The sequence below is a fragment of the Macrobrachium nipponense genome, chromosome 28, assembly GCF_015104395.2.
Source record: "Macrobrachium nipponense isolate FS-2020 chromosome 28, ASM1510439v2, whole genome shotgun sequence".
NCBI classification, from domain to species: Eukaryota; Metazoa; Arthropoda; class Malacostraca; order Decapoda; family Palaemonidae; genus Macrobrachium; species Macrobrachium nipponense.
The window spans coordinates 15,994,650-16,009,637 of record NC_087217.1 but is presented as its reverse complement, the minus strand read 5'-3'; the positions used below and the strand labels follow the sequence as shown (position 1 = coordinate 16,009,637).

Below are 14,988 nucleotides of genomic sequence, written 5' to 3'. Positions count from 1 at the left end.
TAGTTTTTCATTCAGCAGATATTTTGTCTTGGTTGTGTTTGTAGTATGGTGTCGGGACCATTTCATAAGACAGTTTACCTCAATTATTCTTAAAACTCTTCTAATGTTGATATTGTAGGTCAAAGAGGCAGGCTACTAAATCCCTTTAATTAGGTTCAAGTTTGAGATTAGGGATTTTATATTAAGGAACTGTGAAATTAAATTTTTAGTTTTTTAATCTTGGAGTAACCTGTTGGAGGAAGTTGTAAAATTGTTGGTTTTGACCTTTCCAACATAGTACTGTTAAAGTTTCATTGTGGAGTAATATAATATTGGAGATATTTTGCTATAAATTGATAAATTTTTGAAAGACCCATTGCTGTATTAGCGTAAATGAAGTGGTTAATGAATATTTTCTCAGGAAGGTCTGAAATTGTGGCATATATGAATGGTTGGATTTTGTCTTAATATTACTGAGAAGTGAAACTGTATTGTCACATGCAAAACAAGAAGTAAAGTTTTGAAAGTATTATTTATTGTTAATAGTTACATAAGTGTATGATATTGTGTAGGTTCTTTTGATAGCATACAACAAGATTAATGGCATGTTATTCTAATTCTTTGTAAGGTTAGAAAAGAAAGATCAAATGGAGAGTGGAATTGTCTTCATAGTAAAGACAATGGAAAGTTGTTGTTTATGGAAGGAGGGAAAAGATTCACATGGTATAGATGTACTATTACTTGATATTGGATAAGAGCAGTCTTAAGAAAGGTTCAGATGTGGAAATGGCAATATGATGAAGTGAGGGAAAAGCCAACAAAAATTGTGCAAATGGTCTAAGGCCTGAAGTGCTCAAGATACAAGAGAGGGTGGAGAGATTTCATCCAGTGTTTAATTCTCTAAAGGGCAAATATGTAAAAAGTGTAACGGAAATTATGAAAGATGGTGAAACACGAATGGATCGTAAAAGTGCTCCATCAGAGATAATAAGGAGCCACATTAGTTTGTTGTGTTGAGGTAAAAGGTACTTTCAGACAAACCCTGTCATGAGCTTCGGAAATGTCATTAATGACATCCTAAAATTCTTCATGTTTCTGAAGATGTTAGAGTATTTGTGTAAGAGATAGAGAGTAAATTATTATGTGATTTATATCCATAGAATCAAAGATTGAAAAATATAGCAAAGATTATAAATGGTTTAATAGATGAACAGTAGTTATGTCTACTAGGAGTACTTGTGTCTACTAGCATGTCATGTTAAAGGTGTGTATACTTTTAGAAGTGTGTGTGTGTGTTTGTGTGTGGCCATATTTAATTCTTTTCTTCTTCTTCCCTTTGTGATGCTAGCATTTCTATCTCCATGATGTTTCCTGCAACATGTTGTGCTCTCCCTTCCTCATCAGTTGCCTGAACCTCCATTTTGACAATGGAAAAGTTAAGATTTTTTAGGACATTAGCCATGATTGACCTGCTTCATGAGTTTAGTATCTGTTGAAATTTAAATGCTATATGGATAGTTCTGGCAATCACTTTTGTAGGGATCATACATTAACTTGTAGTGGGACAAGGTGTAGTAGATGATGAAAAAAGATGTGTTTAGTCTCAAACTCCGAAAAAGATTTGTCCGGGTTAATTAATTAAAAGGGTATTTGAGTGGTCGATCTGATCTTCTTGGTTTCGGTTGTGTGAGCAGATTTTAGTCAAAATGGGATCGTGAGCTTGTAGGTTTGGTTTGTGGAGCAGAGATTTCATTTGTTTTAAGTAGCCTGCAAAAAACCTAATTTAAGTCTAGTTGCATCGTAGGAAGTACATATTGTGCAAGTCTGGAAATTATTTATACTAAAACTGCTATTTTCAGGCTTAAAAGGGCTCTGCAAAGTATTGGCTATTTTAAAGATTTTGGATGTGATGTTTCTGCATAAACAAAAAACTTTCCAAGCTGTAGTGAAGCCTAGGTGACTAAAAGAAAGCAGTTTTGTTTACAGTACAAACTGGACTTGGATTACTATATTTAGATTGTCTTTATGAAGATACTTGACAGTCGACTTAAAAATGTTGGACCCCTTATGGGATTAAAATTCTAAATTGATAAAGGAATTCAGTGTAATACCCGGGAGGCCTTTGATCTTATTCAGGGGGCAATTTCTGATATAGGATGCCTTTGCAAGCGATTATGCCATTGTGTGTCTGGAACATGAGATGCTGCATTGTTGGGATAGCTATGAATGACTCCTTTAATAATGAATAGAAGCATACTTTCTGGATTAGCTCCATGTGACACAGTATCTGTGTGGGCTCCCTCTAATTTTTTTTAAGTAAATGTCATCTTGTAATGGAAAAAACCTTGGTTAACCAAGATTAATTGCTACCGGACAATGTAAAATAATGGATTGTGAGCTGTGATGTATAACAATGGTTTTATTGGTTTAAAATGCACACTGTTTTAAGTATGTGCTTGCACCCTCTGTAGTGATTTATGAAAGTGTCTATTGTATTACAGTAGCCTGTTTTTCAGTCTCATATAATCCTTTTATAATTTTAGAAGAATATTTTGTTTTGTAAATAGTAAGCTTAGTAATTGTGATATCATGCTCTTAATTTTATAATGGTAACTGCCCTTTTTTATTCGTTTTAAAAACTAATTGATTTTGTTGATTGCCATTGTTGTAATACTTTTCTGAATTGAAATTTGGGGGTTATACCTAGGAACAAAAATTTTCAAAGAAATGACAAATGAAGTCACATCATTTATATATACATACTTATCTCACTTAATTGGGTAATATCTCTAGCTTTGCTCTGTGGAATGATGGCAATGTACAGTGACAGTCAATAGATGATTTATCATTCATTTTAAGTTCCTGTTAATTGTTGTTTAAGTATTTTATGAGTGGCACTTCATTACTGTAGTGCCCCTGTTCAAGCCTCGCCTTTCAATAGTATTCATACCAACAGGCACCAGAGGAGAAAGTGTTATCATCATCAACATCCTCCTCATCCTCACCTTTAGACTCGTCACTTCAAGGCAAAACAAGTTACAATGCCGGGTTCTGACTCAGGTTCACCATATGTAAGTTAGTCGTGAACAGTTTTCCCTTTTTTAATCCCACTTCTGTTCCATACCTTGTAAATATCATTAGATTCTCACCAGCTGGAAACTGGTTAAAAAACATTCAAAGATTGTATAGCAAGGAATCAGTGGCTTTTGGCAACTCGTGCGTATACGAGGTGGAAAATGGTCACCAACCCTTCCTAGAAGATCAAGTTCTAAAGAAGGGGGTCTGAGCCCGTGAGAGAATAGATGAGCGAGTATGTAAAGATTCAGCCTGCTGAGATTAAACACAGTGAGACTTGTTCAGATTCATTACATTCATGGAAGGTAAAGAGAACTCTTGTCAGTTGAAGCAACAAACCATGCAGGTCACACCTCCCCACCCTTTGCCAGAGAGAGGAGTAAGTGCTATTGAGAACAGATTTGTCTATTTATAGGAACAAACCAAATAACTGCAACAAGTATGGCTGCCACACTTGCCTATATATCAGACCAGTTCCAGGATATGACATGTCTATTTTTCAACCTGCCCATAGTAAGAAGAAAGGAAAAAATAGGAGATCAGCCAACTCACTTATTTTTTATTCCTCACAGTCATCTTGGATAATATAAAAACTGTCCTGCCAGGGTCACTGGATGAGCTACACAACTTGTTGGGCAGCCACACTGGACCTAAGAAAAAAAGGAGTCCATTTCATCTTATGGATTTCTACATATGCATAATTTAGTTTTTTTTTCTTTTAAGTAATCTGCTTATCCTTCAACTCTTCTTTGTCTACCAAACATGATATTATTGCTTCTGTTTTTAAAAGTAATTTGTGTGCTTTGCTACCAAATGATAAGAAGTCTTTTTTTTTTTTTAATTTTCCTCATGTTGAATAGTTCTTGTTCTATTATTTAAAAAGATGTGAAAAATTTATTATTTCTCATCCCAGCCCCATTATTTCTAAATTACCTTACTTCCAAGTACAGGCGGTCCCCGGGTTACAACGGGGGTTCCATTCTTGAGATGCGTAGTAAGCCGAAAATCGTCGTAAGCCGGAACATCGTCAAAAATCCTAAGAAAACCTTACTTTTAATGCTTTGGGTGCATTGAAAACTTATGTAAACTGCATTCTTATGGCATTTTTCATAAAAAAAACCCTTCAAATATTGATTATTTTGCATTTTTGGTGTCAGATGAGCATTGTAGGCATCGTAACCCTGGAACATGTGTCGTAACCCTGGAAATAGCGTCTAATGACAAGTGTCGTAACCTCGGAACGTCGTAAGCCGACAACGTCGTAACCTGGGGACTGCCTGTACATAACTAGGCTTGTCCTAGTCAAAATATAGAATAATGTCCTGTTTATGCTTTGACCTGTGGAGGGTGCACCCTAAGCTTCTCTCTCACTTCCTGTGCTGTCATTAGAGGCAGCATTGTTGAACTTCAAAGGAATGCCAAGCTCTTTTGTTACTCTGACATCATTATTTTCATTTATCTTTTTATCCATGATCATTTCTCTTATCTTGAAAATTCAGTTGGTTTTTTATTTTAACAGTAACAAGTTTGCTTACTTTTTGGCCTGTGGCTTTTGACACTCTCCCTTTTAGGGGCAGAGAACAAATTGGAAAATATTGTTAAGTTTGCTGATAAGAAGCATCATTCAAATATTCAGAAGAAAATGAGTGGCTATCAAAATCCATTTCTATCTAGTATTCAGAGAACTGCTTATCTATTATGACAATTGGTAACATGAATCTGTCACAAAACTTGACACAATGAACAGTGCCAGAGGACAGTAGTTTTACCCAGATATGATAATGAGCCAGTTGACAAAATAATATAACTTGACTCCTTATATAAACGAGATGAGAATTTATGAGACTTGGAAATATAAGCGTCAGTTAAGAACGCTAAGGGAATATCACTGAAGATGATAAAAATAATCCAATGGGACCACTTGCCTGTGTAAAAAAAAAAAAATATACAAAACTTAGAACATTAGTTCTGTACACTTAAATTATTCCTGTGCAAAAAGTAATCATAAAGGAAAAATTCCAGTGCCCCAAATGTGCCGTATGTCTGTAAAGTATCCACACAACTTAAATGGGAGTGTGGACCACCAATATGTATCAGATGTGGTCAAACTCACCTTGCAAGAATCAAATAATGTTGATATATGTGTAACTGCAAAGTAAAATTGCTGCAGGAAAGAGGACGGGAAAGATTATCATAGAAGTAACATTGGAGCTGAAAGTAAGGGAGCACAGTGATCTATCCAAGAAACCATGGTACAGAACTGTAATTCAACCAAGGCAAACAAAAAAGATAAATTTTGTATAAGTAACATATTTAGTACAGTACAAAAAGAAAAAAAAAAAAAAAAAAAAAAAAAAGAGAAATGTAATGCAGGAGTCAAGGGGAGACAATTCTACTCTCAGTTTTCACTACCTTGCTCTGCGGAAACTCGACCCAAAACAAATTGAAGAAAGTGAAACTGGTGAATGCAGTAATAAATATTCAAAGAAAGGTCTCTTGGTAATGTTATGCCAGGAGGAGAAAAATTATGAAGTAAAAAAACTACAGAATATCAAGATTCAGGCACTGTGCTGACAAAACAACACACTTAACCCTTACAGGCTGGGTTAAATGTACGTTAACAATACGTACCCTGAGATTGGGCAGACTTTAAGGTCTGCCAATTTGAAAAAAAGAAAATTACTGGAAAGAGGAAGATATATGCACATGTACATAGTTTGGGAAAAAATTTAAACAAAAGTAAAAATTTACAACCCTTTGCAGGGTCTCTTTCCCACGACACACTTAAAAATGTACTGATTTTAGCAAGTTATGGTGTATACGATGTTCTTTATAATATTTTTGCTTGTTATTTTGCAAAGTTACAGATCACGAAATAACAAAAAAAGATAAAATGTAAAATCTGCGTGTATATACATATCGATGAATATTTATGAGATGTACTGGGATGGGAAGTGTAGTTTATGTACATGGTACTGTACTTTACTTTGCAAAATTACAATAACAGCTAACATCCCATTGTAAAAGATAAAAACTAAAACCAGTAACAATCCCAGAGTATATTTATGATCAAATATATAACAGATGTACTGGGATGGGGAGGTCTAGTACATTTACCCATGGAATCTCAAGTCACACTATTCACCCTGTATTGTGAGCTGAGGTGTGTTGCTGTATAGTCATCTATAGCCCATGCAAGAGATTTGAGTGTTTTCTCACAAGATTCTTCCAAATATCATGACATGAAATAATGATTATCATATGAAATGACCTGGTACTCCTCTTATGCCATTATTGGACATCATGGGATGCATGCCACAAAGAAAGGGTTAAACCCTAAATTAGAACTAAAGTTTAAAGTACACTACCCTTATGTATGTTAGGCTGTTAAGTATATAAAGCACTCGAGAGAGAAGTACAAATGTAAGTTGGTTAAGCTCCATAATGCTCAGAAGCGGCAAAGCAGATGACTGCTTGATGTTTAATAGAATCAAAACCTGTAGAATCTACCATTGCCTGCAATGTGGATGCCACTTGTTTTTTTAGGAAGGACATTGACACATTACCCAACAAAAATGAAAAGTTAGCATACAATGTAGCTAATAGATATGCACTAACCTCATTAACAGCAACAACATCACCCAACAAAAATGAAAAAACAGCAACATTACCCAACGAAAATGAAAAGTTTTTCAGACAATGTAGCTAATAGATATGCACTAACTTTATTAACAGCATCACATTACAAATAAGGGAAAAGCTAGAAACTGGAAAATCTGATGGCATATGTACTATACACTCAAGAATAGAAAAATTTGTAAACTTAGTTAAAAATAATTGACAAAGGACCGAGCAATAAATGAAAAACTGCAAATACATAATGAACATACAGTACTCAAAGTAAAATTCCCAAAATTACAGTGCAAAATAGTTAGTTATTCAGATACAAAAAGAAATAAGAATCAAGAGAGCAATGAATAACCATAAATTTGCCTCAATCTGATTAAAATCAGAATGTTATCGCAACATAAAAATGGATTTATTGAAAATCTCCACCAAAAATTATGTATAAAGTATGAGTCTCGACACATCTTGTCAATTTTCATGCTTGTTCTCGTAAGCATTACGAATAGCACAAAACATGAAATGTGAAGGCTCACTTTACCCAATCATACTGATGTCTCCAAATCCGTATATGGTGCAGGATTTTCTGTAATATCAACTATAGACAATTGGAATATCAACTATAGACAATGTTCCGAACCTAACATTGTATATCTCTCTCTCTCTCTCACAATTCTGAGAGATGATTTTTAGCTTAATTTGTGGATTCACACGTATACATTTTATAATTTCTCGATGTTAGTGTTTTGTTGAGTGTATCAATGTTTTTTAATTTAAGTTTTTTGATAAAATACCATATATTGTTTTTTCCAGACCCTTTTCTTAATGTTGTTCTTAGGAGGTCTTCCATGCATAAGTTCAGTATTTAGTAGTTAAGTAAGTTTTAGGAGTGACACCAGTAAATTTATTGAGAGAGGTGTGTATTTTCAGTTGGTGATGAACAGTGTAGATGCATCAGCTTTACGGGGATGGCGTGTGGCGTTGGCTGGGGGACAACAGGTAAGGCTGATACTTGCACTTTTGTTTAGTGATATGGGAATTTTTTTATGGAAGGATATGTTTTTCAGAGAGTGAACATTTGTCATGACTTCCCAACTCTTTTTGTTGTACATCTATTATAGTTAGTGGAAGTATAGTTTATACTATTAATCCATTGCAATTTAGATTTAATTTCTTTTTATTCTAGCTTGTTATGAACAGTGTTGGTGCATCAGGGTTAGCAGGAGTTGCTGGAGGTGGAGGAGCTGTTGACCCTCTTGGAGATGATACGGGGGGTGGGGGAGGATCTGGTGATGCTGTTACCAATAATCTCGGAACAAGTGACGACGATGATGATGATGTCCCATCATCCACTGGTAGTTTTGATGATGATGACAGTTCTCTTCCAGGAGTTGATGACGTGACCGCCCAGTTAGCGGCGGCAGGTGGGTGGTCAGGTATGAACAATTCTAATTTCATTTTGTTGATGGTGGAGGGAGCCAATAGATAAGTATGACACCAGCACTGGAGAAGCTGTGACCTAGAATGGCTTTAAAAGCATTTTACTAACATTGGTTGCAGCGGTTTTAGTTGTATTTGACAGAAGTAGGCATTTAGTTAAACATTAAAGACTAGGTTAACTCATGACTGAAATACTGGTACTGTATTGGTAAATATTGGCAGCATAAAAATAATTTTTAGTGTCCTTCAGTAGAATGATCAGTCTAACTTGTCCATAACTGAGAAGTGTCTAGTCTTAAGTTTAGCTAAATGACCTAAGCTTCTCCTTAGCAGTGTCATGCATGAATTGGTGAAGGGAAGGGCAATTGACAAAATAATTAAAAGTTGCATGATGTTAATCTCTGACTACATGAATGGTTTCTCTTGTGTGCATGGGATTTTTTCTTTCATTACTAACACATTGGTGCACAATTGCATGTTGTGTGCCTCAATATGGTTATTTTAACAGTATAATTTTTTTTCCAGTGCATGCCTATCATTTATTTGTAGTTTTATTTTGTTTTGTTTTTAGGAGGGAAAAAGACTTATTTGCTTTTGATTTGAGTTGTATTTATTTTTGTTAAATTTGATTTGGCTTGAAATTTACAAGATATTTTATTATTATTATTATTATTATTATTATTATTATTATTATTATTATTATTATTATTATTATTATTATTCTACTCTCATTTATTTTTTTGTTTACCTCTGATCACCTTCATTGTTATTGCTCTGAATATTTTTTTGATTCCAGTCTTATTTGTACTTCACTCTGCCTTAGTCAAAAGCTAGAAGCTCTTCAGAGTCAGAAATTCAAAGTTCAGTACCCTTGCTTAGCTACATTGCCCAGTCCCGTTCCCTCCACCCAGGAGCGGACAGGGATTTATTTGTCTTTTTGTCTTCCTTTTGCATGCCCAGGTCCGGTTGGGGTTGCTGCTGCAGCAGCCATTGCATCGGCGAAAAAACGCAAGCGTCATCATAGTTTTGAATTAAATCCTTCCATACGCAAAAGACAACAGACAAGACTCCTGAGAAAGTTAAAGGTTAGGAACTATACCTCATGTGTCATTCATGAACATCAGCATTTTGACGAGTTTATGTAAGCTTTTCCTTTTATGGAGTTAGACCTGTTATTTATTTTTGCACTTGCTATATGAATTCCCATCTGGTGAAGTTAATCTCTGTGCTCTCTCCATGGTTTTTGTTGCCTTCCTGCAGGTCTCTTTAGCGTTACTTTCATACTCACTGCTTTTCTGGCTAACTGTTCCTCATTCCCTCTCATCATATGCTCAGTTTTTTTAGTTCTGAGTCTTTTTTTTTTTTTTCTAGTCACTGGACTCCACATCTCACTGCCCCTTCCTCGTGTGTGGTATGTGGTTAACAGACTTTAAAATCTTAATTCTGATTCTTTTCAGAACTGCCCCTTGTAGAACAACACTTTCCACTCTCTCCACCCTCTGTTCCCCATTTGCTTATGTATTTCATGGACTGAAAATCTCTTTCATAATAAGTTTTCCAAGTGAATTTCCCACAGCATCCACAAGGTCTTTTCATGAACGGTGCTTTTCTTGGTTAATTTCCAATCATGTTGACTTTCATTCCTCTTACCCCCATTCTACTCCTCAGTCTGAAAATTTTTGCAACCCCCTCCTCAGTCCTCGGATTATGTTGTCAAAGCCAGGTCATCGTCATATAGCAACTCCCGTTTTAAGGAGAATTAGCTATATTCGTACTTTAATTTTGATGTCTCAGGAAATATTTGTGGTATAGTTCAGTTTTGAAAATCGGCAGAAGCCGAATGAAGCTTATGTAAGCTTATGGGGACAGGAAAGGAAGCAATGTTAAGATTTATAAGTTTATAAAATGCTATTATGAATGCGTAGGGAAAGGTGTGTGACCTCAGTAGTACTTTGTATCGAATGAAATAGGTGACATCTTAAGAGACGATGCACATATTGTAAAGAGCAAATGAAGTGGAGACTTGAAGGTGCCCTCAGGTGGAAGAGCATGTCTTTAGAAGATGTAGACAACTGTTTCTTACCTTAGGGACATACTGGAATGTGAGGCAGGTATGTACATGTACCTTTTGAGATGGCAGTAAAGACAGATTGCCAACAGCCTTGGTGAAGCAAAAAATGATTTATACATTGCTGGTAAATATGGGTATCTTGTAAGTAAATAGGAAGAACGCATGATTCAAACATGGAACTTGTATTGGTCTCTGTAGTATGAACACAGACACTGGTAAAGAAAAAAATAGTAGGAGATTTTGAAGTGTGAACATAGAATGCTAATATTCATGACTAGAGTATAGGGGGAAGATCACATTATTTGGAGGTGTGTTGTTCTATTACTGGAAAAGACTGAGATGGTTTGGACTTGCTGTGAACAGTGATGAGGAACAGACAGTCATGAAAGTATTGGATACAGAAAGTCCATTAAATTATGGGTAAATGGCATAGATGAAGACATGGACTGAGTAGGAAGTAGGGCTGTAAGTGTGCAAGACAAAAGACAGTGAAGGGAACTTATTCCACTTCTAAAGCCCATGAAGGGAATGGCTGATGTTAAAATATTAATGATGGTGATGGTTAATTCAGTGTTGTACTGATGAAACTAACTAGGAGATAAGTCCAACCCAATGTCAGACAGTCTAGAAACTTATAAATTTCTGACATGATATTTTAATATTTTGACCTATACTTAACATGTAATAGCAATTTGGAAATCCTGTAGTTTAAATATTCAAAGGCTAATTTAAGCATAATATTCTCAAGTTGTTGATGAGATACTAACAAACTGGAGGTTAGTGGCTTTAGTACAGTACTGATCTTAAATACTAGACAACAAAATCTAATTAGAATTGTATGTTTAAATGCAAATACAAACTGTTTTTTTTTTTTTTTACAAAGTTCCATGTATTCTGGTTGTTAAGGAAAGCAGGGTAATAATATATTGAGGTACTGAACTCTTTTGTAAACCATGTAATTTCAAATGAGACAACCAGTCCCCCTGTTTCTTGATTTTTGGAGTTGTCAATTACCATTTGTTTACCCAACTATAATGATCTCCCAAGTAGGCCATGCAACATCCGTCATGCCATTTCTTCCCACATTATGCTTTTTAAGTCTAATCTGTATGTTACACAATTCAAGGGCTGTGGAATTCTCTTATACTCTTTTTCTTGTCTTGTAACTTTTTTTCATAACAGAGCTAAAGTAGGGCATCAGATTGTGTGTGTTTCTTTCTCTCTTTAAATCCTTAGTTGAAAACCCTATGGACAGTCATGGAATCTATTAACCCAAGAAGGCTCCAAAGTGAAATCAGCCTGCATAGAGAGACTAGTTATAGGATAAGGTGATAACTAAGTAGGGCAATGGAAAATAGAGTGGATACACTTAAATTTAGATGCAAGTAGAAAGTGCGAATGTATTTGCTCCTTGCTTAAACATTTGGAGATCAGAAGGTTCCACAACTGCACTCATAAGATACTCAATACCAGCATTAAATTGATTTAAAAAAAACCAACACATTTTGTAGCAGCTGCCTGCTTAGTGATGCTGGCATAATAGCTTAATTAAGAAACATAAACATTTCTGTAAGACACCAACTAAGTACCAATGAAGCAATATTTTGTATATATGCTTCCCAAAATTAAATTTTTTATTAATAGTAGTACAGAAATTTGAAATTAGTATAATGAAATCATACCATTTAAATGTAAATCAGGACGCAAAGACAAAAGTGTTCTAGATTACTATCATACTTTGAGTTTTAGATTGGTTAAGCTTAATGCTTCATAGCCTACCCACTGATGAATACATGCGAGATTCTGAAATACACACCTAAGGTGTGGAGAAGGAACAACAGTTGAAAGAATAGCATCTTAAGTGTATGCAGTCAAGTTTGTTCTCCAGGCCTTCCCACATATCCTTGAAGAACACATGAAATGACATTGCTAAAGCTATTATAGTGGCTATCAACACAGACCCTTTGCGTTCTGCCTATTAAAAATTCATTAAAAAAAATATGATAGATCCACTGATTCCCAGTAATTTACCTTGTAGATAGGTGCATTATGATTCACATGGCCAAAATCTGCTCTGTAAAAGAAAACGTGCTTCTGGTACTGTTAATTTTTTTCTGTTGTGGAGAAAAACATATGTAGATGGGTGGTCTTGTAATTCTACACATTCCCACCTTCTACAAAAGAAGCTGATGTTAATATAAATCACCATCAGTGCTAAGTCTCTGCACAGGAAATACACTGCTAGATCATTTCCTATGAAGGGAATGTGATAACCAGTCAGGAAGTGCCCAGTTATTTTGCTGTAATTCTTTAGAAAGAACACAGACCAGCACATCAGCCCAGGTAGGAAGTTGTCTATAAATCTTGAATACCTGTTGGATAGGAGCTATATCCATCTCTGAATGTGATTTGGGAAGGGATTTCATCTGCCATTGAATACCCTCAGTACATGACACATATGCAGAATTTAATTTTTGCTGGATAGAAAGGATTAGAAAAGTCCAGTTTTGATTACTGTGAATCCAGGCTAATATGCCAATGACAAACGTGTCTCTTTTAGAGCCAGTTGGTGTGATGTGAATTTAAGAAGTGAAAGAGCCTTGGTTTAACCTAGGGTATGAGTTATAGTCTTCATCCTACAAAAATGGGCCAGAATTTTGTTAAGTGAAAATACCAAAGGTCCAAGGGTAAAACTAGATCAGGGATAAAAGATGCAGGAGGAAGACTACTGGGAGAAGGAGACACCGAAATGTCTGCTTTTGGAGGCGAAAAACCTTCCCTCTTATTGAAAACCCTCCACCAAGATATAGGTCAGAAACAACATTCCGGGCACAGATTAGAGAATTTACACGGCACCTACTGCAAGTCGAATGGGGATCTGTAACGGAAGCAGCCAAAAACCTGGAACATGGAACTCCCCGAATTTCCAGACACATAACTTGATGGGGCTTGAAACACTTGGAGGAATCTATGATAAAAGGGGACACACACACAGAAATAATGGGCAAACAAAGCAGCCGGCTTGGGAGAAGGAGAGTGCAATGCGGCTACTCTCCAAGGTGGTCAAAGAAATACTGATGTGTCATTCTGTCCCAAGCTTGGTCGGTGACCAGGTTCCACTTCGTATACATATGGGTTGCCAGATGCCACAGATTTCTTGCTTTACAATCTTTGATTGTTTTTAACCAATTTCCAGCTGGCGCTAGAAGATTGTCCTTTTGTTAAGACCGAAGGTTTGTAAACTATGAAAAATGCAAATTTAATAAAAATTTTGCATTTTTTCAGTGTCATGTCCTTATCAAAATGGTATTTGCAAACATATAGTGGAGGAGCCTGGGCAGATGTGGAACTGAAGGTTGCCCAATTGAGGCCACTTTGTGCCTTAAACACCTCTTTTCTAACTGTTCCTCTGAAGTTACAAAGGAAATGAAGGCATCACATCTTAGTCGTTACCCAGAAACATGGAGGACATTGTACCTGAGGGAGAGAGACTGGTGATTATAGTTGTTAACTGGAAGTGTATCTGGCCATCCATTGCCTAACATGATTGTCCCCAGTGCAACATTGGGTATGAGGAAGTTAAATGAAAATACCAGGTCCACCATCTTAAAATCTGTTTCTAGTTAACAGTTTGATACCAAACCTTAGTGGGCTGTGATGTTTCAGTTGAAAAAGCACTGCATTTATTCTAGTGTATATGGGGCTATATTTTCTCCTGTCACTATGTCACAGCTGTCATCATCAGGTACACCCTGTAATGGAATTTACTTGAGAAGTGTTGGTTTGCTCAGACTTGAGAGTTTGGCGTCTCGAGGGAGTCTTGTCCGAGGTAGCAGGTGCTCTCATATTCCAAGGCAAATGGGAATATGCTCTCATGGGCCTTTGTGGTGTAGTGTGAAAAGGTAGACTGGATGATGTATTTTTGAATTCTTCATGGCCAAGGCCACTGTTCAATTTACCCATAAGGGATTTTGGTTGCAGATCACTGTGATGTCAGTACTGTTATCTGCACAGCTTTGATTGTGGCCTTTAAAATTTTCATGGTCCCTAATCATCTTGTGTACTGGTCTCCAGCCTCATGATAAATTCCTGAATTTAATAGACTGAATGTATAGACTTGAAGGACAGCTTGTTGGCATGTGGAAACCAAGAATTATGGTTGATTGTCCTAAACCCAATTCCCCACTGTCTCATATCCCCATTTTAGACTTTTTGACATACCCCTGGAATTGCTGTTACAGTTCCATGGCATGGTTACTGAGATGGCCAGATAGTGGTTGGCTAAGCTTAAGCTGATCCTTATGGCAGTATAGTTCATTAAAGAAAACAAGAAGCATAGTGGGGACCTGGATTTGGTCTATTCAACTGACGCTCATGGTCTCCACGTGCCTGGAGCATTCCAACAAGTTACTCTTCAAGTACAGAAATAGAGGTATACACCTTTTGGGGAAATTGAAGACTGGTTGAACAGTGAACAGTGTTGGTTGTGTGATCATGGTGATATCTTTTGTGGCAGTCGGTGCTTTCCTAATCCAAGGAGGAGGTTCACGGGGAATGTGATCCTTCATGGTATGATTTGGAGAAGGAGACTAATATGTTGGGTTCTTAGCGCCAGGACCCCTGCACAATTTTGAGTGTATATGAATAATTCCTCTTAAATTTATGCCTTTGATTATTTTACCTTCATAAAAAACTAAATATCAGTGACATTTAATAATTATGCTTTAAGAAAAGTGACAAAGAAATGAGTGGAGGTATGAGTTAAGGGTAATGTGGTTTAAAAAAACTGCTTGAAGTTT

At 36.2% G+C, this 14,988-nt stretch overlaps 1 protein-coding gene across 1 annotated transcript in view; it reads left to right on the top strand.

Moving 5' to 3' along the window:
* The window catches only part of LOC135201456 (DNA-binding protein Ewg-like), a 112,996-nt gene continuing 98,008 nt past the window's right edge, over positions 1–14,988 (top strand). Inside the window, 5 exon segments of the mRNA XM_064230414.1 lie at positions 1–1,935; positions 2,936–3,050; positions 7,609–7,677; positions 7,865–8,114; positions 9,079–9,203. Of these exon segments, the coding sequence (XP_064086484.1) occupies positions 3,021–3,050; positions 7,609–7,677; positions 7,865–8,114; positions 9,079–9,203 (474 nt within the window). The 5' untranslated portion in view covers positions 1–1,935; positions 2,936–3,020.